This window comes from Drosophila subobscura, chromosome J, assembly GCF_008121235.1.
Source record: "Drosophila subobscura isolate 14011-0131.10 chromosome J, UCBerk_Dsub_1.0, whole genome shotgun sequence".
NCBI classification, from domain to species: domain Eukaryota; kingdom Metazoa; phylum Arthropoda; class Insecta; order Diptera; family Drosophilidae; genus Drosophila; species Drosophila subobscura.
Window position 1 is genome coordinate 8,657,335 of NC_048532.1, and position 4,582 is coordinate 8,661,916.

Consider the following 4,582-nt stretch of genomic DNA (forward strand, 5'->3'; position numbering starts at 1 on the left):
TTTTAATTTAACATAATGAAAAGGGAAAATGTAGAATGAAGTGTGATTGAGGCACTAACAGGAGGGACGCAGAGAGCTGCCCTTTCGCTTCCTGTGTGTGGCATAGCCATGGCTTTGTTTTATTTTCCCAGCTAAGCAACAACAATCATCGTCATCATCGTCATCATCATCATCAGCAACAGTGGGGGGCTAGGCCAAGGAATGCACATCCGACACCGTGTATCCTGCCACTTCACTTTGCCACCCAGCGCCAACGCCAGTTACTGCCCCTGCCACCCACCAACAGAGCATGCAACAAATGCCTCGAGTGCATAACTGGCTGGCACACACACACGGAGCACCAAGCACCAGCTACCAGCACAATCCCTGGCTCTCTAACACTGACTCTGGCATAAATCATGGCTGGCATTTGCATGTTGCCCCTGCCCCCATGCACCATGCAGCACACACACACACACACACACACAGCTAATCTGTGTCCTAGCCAAGTGTGGAAGTGGGGAAGTGCATCCTTTGTATGCTTTTGTTTACTTTTCATGTACATACTTGCTCAATTAAAAAATTGCTTCAACCGATGAGGGGAGGTAGGAACGACTTTGCCTTGTGGCAATTAATACGTTTCGGCCCTGCGCCGGTCTGCTCTAATTGCATTTTCACACGTAATGCCGCAATGTACAGCCGATTATATCAATCGTCGAGTAACTTTATGCATGAAATCTATGTCAAATAGACATGAAACTTTAAAAACGTATCAAATAGAATCAGAATTATTCACAATTTCTTTTAGAAATTCACTGCCGATGCTTGCTACTCTCTCTTTCGCTTACTCTTCTTCTCCACATGCAGCTGAGTCTGTGCTGCCTGCTGCTGCTGCTGCAAATGTCTTGGCGGGTGTGGAAAGCCCACGGGGAAATCAGTACCTGGCGGCCGTGGGGTATACGAAGGTCCTCGCACCATGCAAATGGGACATTTGTGGCCACCATCTTCAACTGACGCCGTGGGATATATTTTCAGGTACAAGCACATCAATCGATGGCATATGTACAGTATGGGCAGGAAGAGCAAGGAGCATAGCAGCATGCCCACCCAGGCACCATTCTGCAAAGATATACAATTAATAAAAAGTATTTATTGACTTTGATAACTCTACTCACGAGTGGATTCACTAGACGCTCGCAGACGAAACTAACGCCACGATAGTAAATGTAAGCGAGTGGCTGACAATGGCCGACATGCACATTGGCTTCATTAATTATCATATCGAGATATTCCTTTATCTGTTCGTTGATGGCATCGGTTAGATTCTGGGCTAAATTGTTTATGTACTCCTTGCCACGCTCTTGAATAAACTTTTCCGCTCTCAGCACTGCATCCAGCAGTGTGTCTATCGAATCGCCAAAATCCAAGTTTTCATACAATATCAGTTGGTCGACCTTTGGAATGTCGCGCTGTATCTTCTTCACTAGCGCCGAGCATCTGTCTTCAAATGTGTGATGTATGGCCTCGGCATCAATGCGGGCATTATGCAAGGCCACATGGGCATTCCAGTAGTAATAATTATACTTTTTCCAGCCTTTATAGAAGGGCGGTTTTTTGTCATGGTATGTCCAATAATTTAATTTACTTATGAGAACTTCTTCAGCGATTTTGCGAAGACCCTCCGATATCTTGGGCACCAAAGTGTGCGGCGCCACAAAGTTGGTGCACAAATGTGTCAGATAAGAGCTGGAGTGGTAAGTCGATAGATTGCCATCGCGCATTTCCCTAAGCAGCGTTTTTTCTTCATCAGTCAGGAGGTAAATCATGGACAGATCCTCGGTAAACTCTTTTGTTTCTTTGGGATCATCGAGTGACATCTGCAGTCGTGTCAAATCGTCAATATTGAAGAGATCATTCGCACGCAGCAGCTGAAAAATGGATTCATTCGCCTGGCAGTGCCTAATGGCATACGACATACGCATGGGTGGCGCAACGGTTTCATCGGTGAGCGGGGCAAACAAATTAAGATCGATCAAAGAGTCAAGATGACGAAAGAGGGTATTCTTGTCGCCCTCGCTAGACGGTGCGCAGGCACCCTCATAAGTCACCAGACCAAGCAGCAAGTAGAATAATGCAATCAATGTGACAAAGGAGTAAATACAAAATATGATAATCATGGCCCTGAAGGTGTCATATCGAATCTTATTCTAAAACTGAAACTTATTCTTAAAATTAAACTTACATGAGCAAACAGGAGGCGCCTGTACCCTTGCTGCAAAATCCAAATGCACCTGCAGTCGTTCGACCTTGGCCCAAGGCAGCCGCATAAGAGTGCCGAAATTAGCACTATGATTAGCTACGGGTTATAAAATCGATAAGAAATTAGCCAAGGAGCGCCAATAGTTGTACTTACTATGAACAGTAAAACGCATGTAAATTCGTAAATGTTATCACGATCTTGGCCAAACTTTTCGTACACATCGTCGTATGTCTTTGTCGTGCGCATCGTATTTAGATGAATATCACTGATCACAGCATCAACTATGTTGCGTATTTTTTGAGGCATATTTAAACAGAACGCCACGTCCCCTGCCAATATCTCGCCTCAATGGCGGTATAATGAGTTCCATTTGTTTACGGATTTTGTCACTAACCAGCTTGAGGCGCGCAATGCCCCTCTTTGGTATATCAAAATATTTTTCCTTAATAATCTTTTCAATGGCTTCTACATAGAATGTCGTATTGGGAACCTAAACGGAAGTGTAGATGGGGTTAGTTTGTATAGTCTGTAGTGAAAGATGTTAAATACCTGATCATAGTACAGACATCTCGAATAAGGCAAACGTGTAATATGCCCATAACGATGGTACAAAAAGACATCTCGTCTTTGAATTAAGGAGGAGCATGCATGTTCAATATCTCGCTTTAAGCCACGAAGAACTGAAATGAAAGTAACGAAATTTACGATAAGAAATAATACAAAAGCCAAACTAACCTAAGTGAATAATTACCATAACGATATTGTGAGCCACAGAAGCGTAATTCCTTCTCGTTCACATCCACATTACGCATGATGAATAATGCTTGTGGCATGTTGTCCAATATGCGCTCCAATTCAGCCAATGCATTACTATCAGATGTGTCTGCGAGATCCAGAAAAATGTGCTTATCCGCGTCTTGGGATAGTGGAGAATGTGAAGAAGGAAGCGGCAGGAAGGTTGTTTGGTAGCAACTTACTTTCCAATACATCGAGAATGTGCGTCTCCAATTCCATAAAGTTTTTCACAAAAAGATGCGTTATGTGATCAGCCACATCCTTCAGGAAAACGCAAGTGTCCTCGCTGCCGCGCCTCATTGTCATTGTAGAGTCATGAAATCCCCGATCCAGAAACTTGTTCGACACAAACGCAACATAGCCACCAAAGCTGAGGATATTTCGAAGCCATAACACTCAGAGCCAGAGGCAGACCAAGACCAAGACTCACCATAGGCCAGCGACGAGGATCGCTAGGCATGTGCCGCAACACATGCGCCGCCGGAAGTCCACTACGGTGGTGCACGTCGGACATCCCTGCTTGCAACGACGACAGCAGCAGAGGCAGCAATAGCAAACACTGCAACAAATGAGAGAAGAGGCAGCAAATTTTAAATACTCCTCTTGGCAGGGGTGCGCTTCACTTACCCAATACATGGAATGAGTATGATGCCGGTTATAAGGAATATCACGAAGAAAAGCAGCAACCAGTAGCGAGCCAATAGGTCGGACCAATCGTTTCGCTCCACCTTAGGGCCCAGAGCCACCACATCATCGCCCATGACCTTAATGTATTCTAAAGCAAAGAATGCAAATCGACACATTAGATGTACATATAAATCAGTCCGCGATTAGATACTCACTCTGTGGCAGCACCGGATCGTCGGTGAACACCAGCTCGAAGAGACTGTGTGTAAAGTTGTAAATGAAATCCACCGATTTTGTTGGTGAGCTAAGATCCCGCGAGTAGTTGGGATGCCCCTCGAATCTTGTGTAAACGACGGGTGGCCAGTGCAGCTGTCCAAGCTGTTCGTGCGTCGTACCATCACCCTCGTAGCCCGCACGCCACCAGGATGGAGTTCCTGTGCCAGTTCCTGTGTCATTAGCCGGCGCCTGTGTTGTGGCTGCTCTTGGACCTCGTGGATCGTACTCTACATTTCCATCGGGCACCTGAGCTAGGGCAAGCATCAACAGTGATGTCAAAACGAGAACATATAGCGGCCCATGGTCACGCTTTGTTCGCCAGTGTGGGACCGGCGGAGTCATCCTGTGCCAGCTTTGATTCGCTTCTCGAAGCGCTGATCCTTGTTTTTGTGGTTTGTGTGATCCTATGTGTGAATATATGGAGTAGAATAATTGTTTTGTGTTGAGCAATGGGGGTATAATAATTACTTCATGACAGGTAAGTCTCTGAAGCTGGTTTGGTTTTCCTTTCTACGATATGTTGACGATCGCGCCTGACACACACCTTATCCATGGAAAACTGGTTAAGGTTGGAAAGAGTGAAATGACCTACATAATTTTTTAATCAGTTAAGAATAAATATATTTTTTATAACTCTTCCTCTAT

The 4,582-nt window shown here is 45.0% G+C and overlaps 1 protein-coding gene across 2 annotated transcripts; it reads right to left on the reverse strand.

Moving 5' to 3' along the window:
• Window positions 1–777: 777 nt before the first annotated feature.
• On the reverse strand, window positions 778–4,294 carry LOC117894915 (prominin-like protein). Of its 2 annotated transcripts, XM_034802211.1 has the most exons (8): window positions 3,877–4,294; window positions 3,662–3,809; window positions 3,465–3,593; window positions 3,217–3,404; window positions 2,991–3,155; window positions 2,789–2,919; window positions 2,393–2,729; window positions 2,225–2,335 (listed from the first exon to the last, which is right to left on the reverse strand). In XM_034802211.1, exons 1-7 carry the CDS (start codon window positions 4,277–4,279, stop codon window positions 2,517–2,519), a joined length of 1,377 nt encoding a protein of 458 aa, XP_034658102.1. In that variant the 5' UTR covers window positions 4,280–4,294; the 3' UTR covers window positions 2,225–2,335; window positions 2,393–2,516. The 2 variants fall into 2 exon arrangements, with proteins under 2 accessions (XP_034658103.1, XP_034658102.1); XM_034802212.1 differs by lacking the exons at window positions 2,789–2,919; window positions 2,991–3,155; window positions 3,217–3,404; ... (1 more) ...; window positions 3,662–3,809; window positions 3,877–4,294 and adding exons at window positions 778–1,098; window positions 1,155–2,160 and having other exon boundaries at window positions 2,222–2,335; window positions 2,393–2,506.
• Between the last annotated feature and the right edge of the window lie 288 nt (window positions 4,295–4,582).

Excerpts from the sequence above, each read along its gene's own strand:
- LOC117894915 (XM_034802211.1), bottom strand. The coding sequence starts at position 4,279 with ATGACTCCGCCGGTCCCACACTGGCGAACAAAGCGTGACCATGGGCCG. Across the intron at positions 3,405-3,464 it reads ATCCTCGTCGCTGGCCTATG|CTTTGGTGGCTATGTTGCGT; the intron begins GTGAGTCTTGGT and ends AAATATCCTCAG. Across the intron at positions 2,730-2,788 it reads GATGTCTGTACTATGATCAG|GTTCCCAATACGACATTCTA; the intron begins GTATTTAACATC and ends ACTTCCGTTTAG.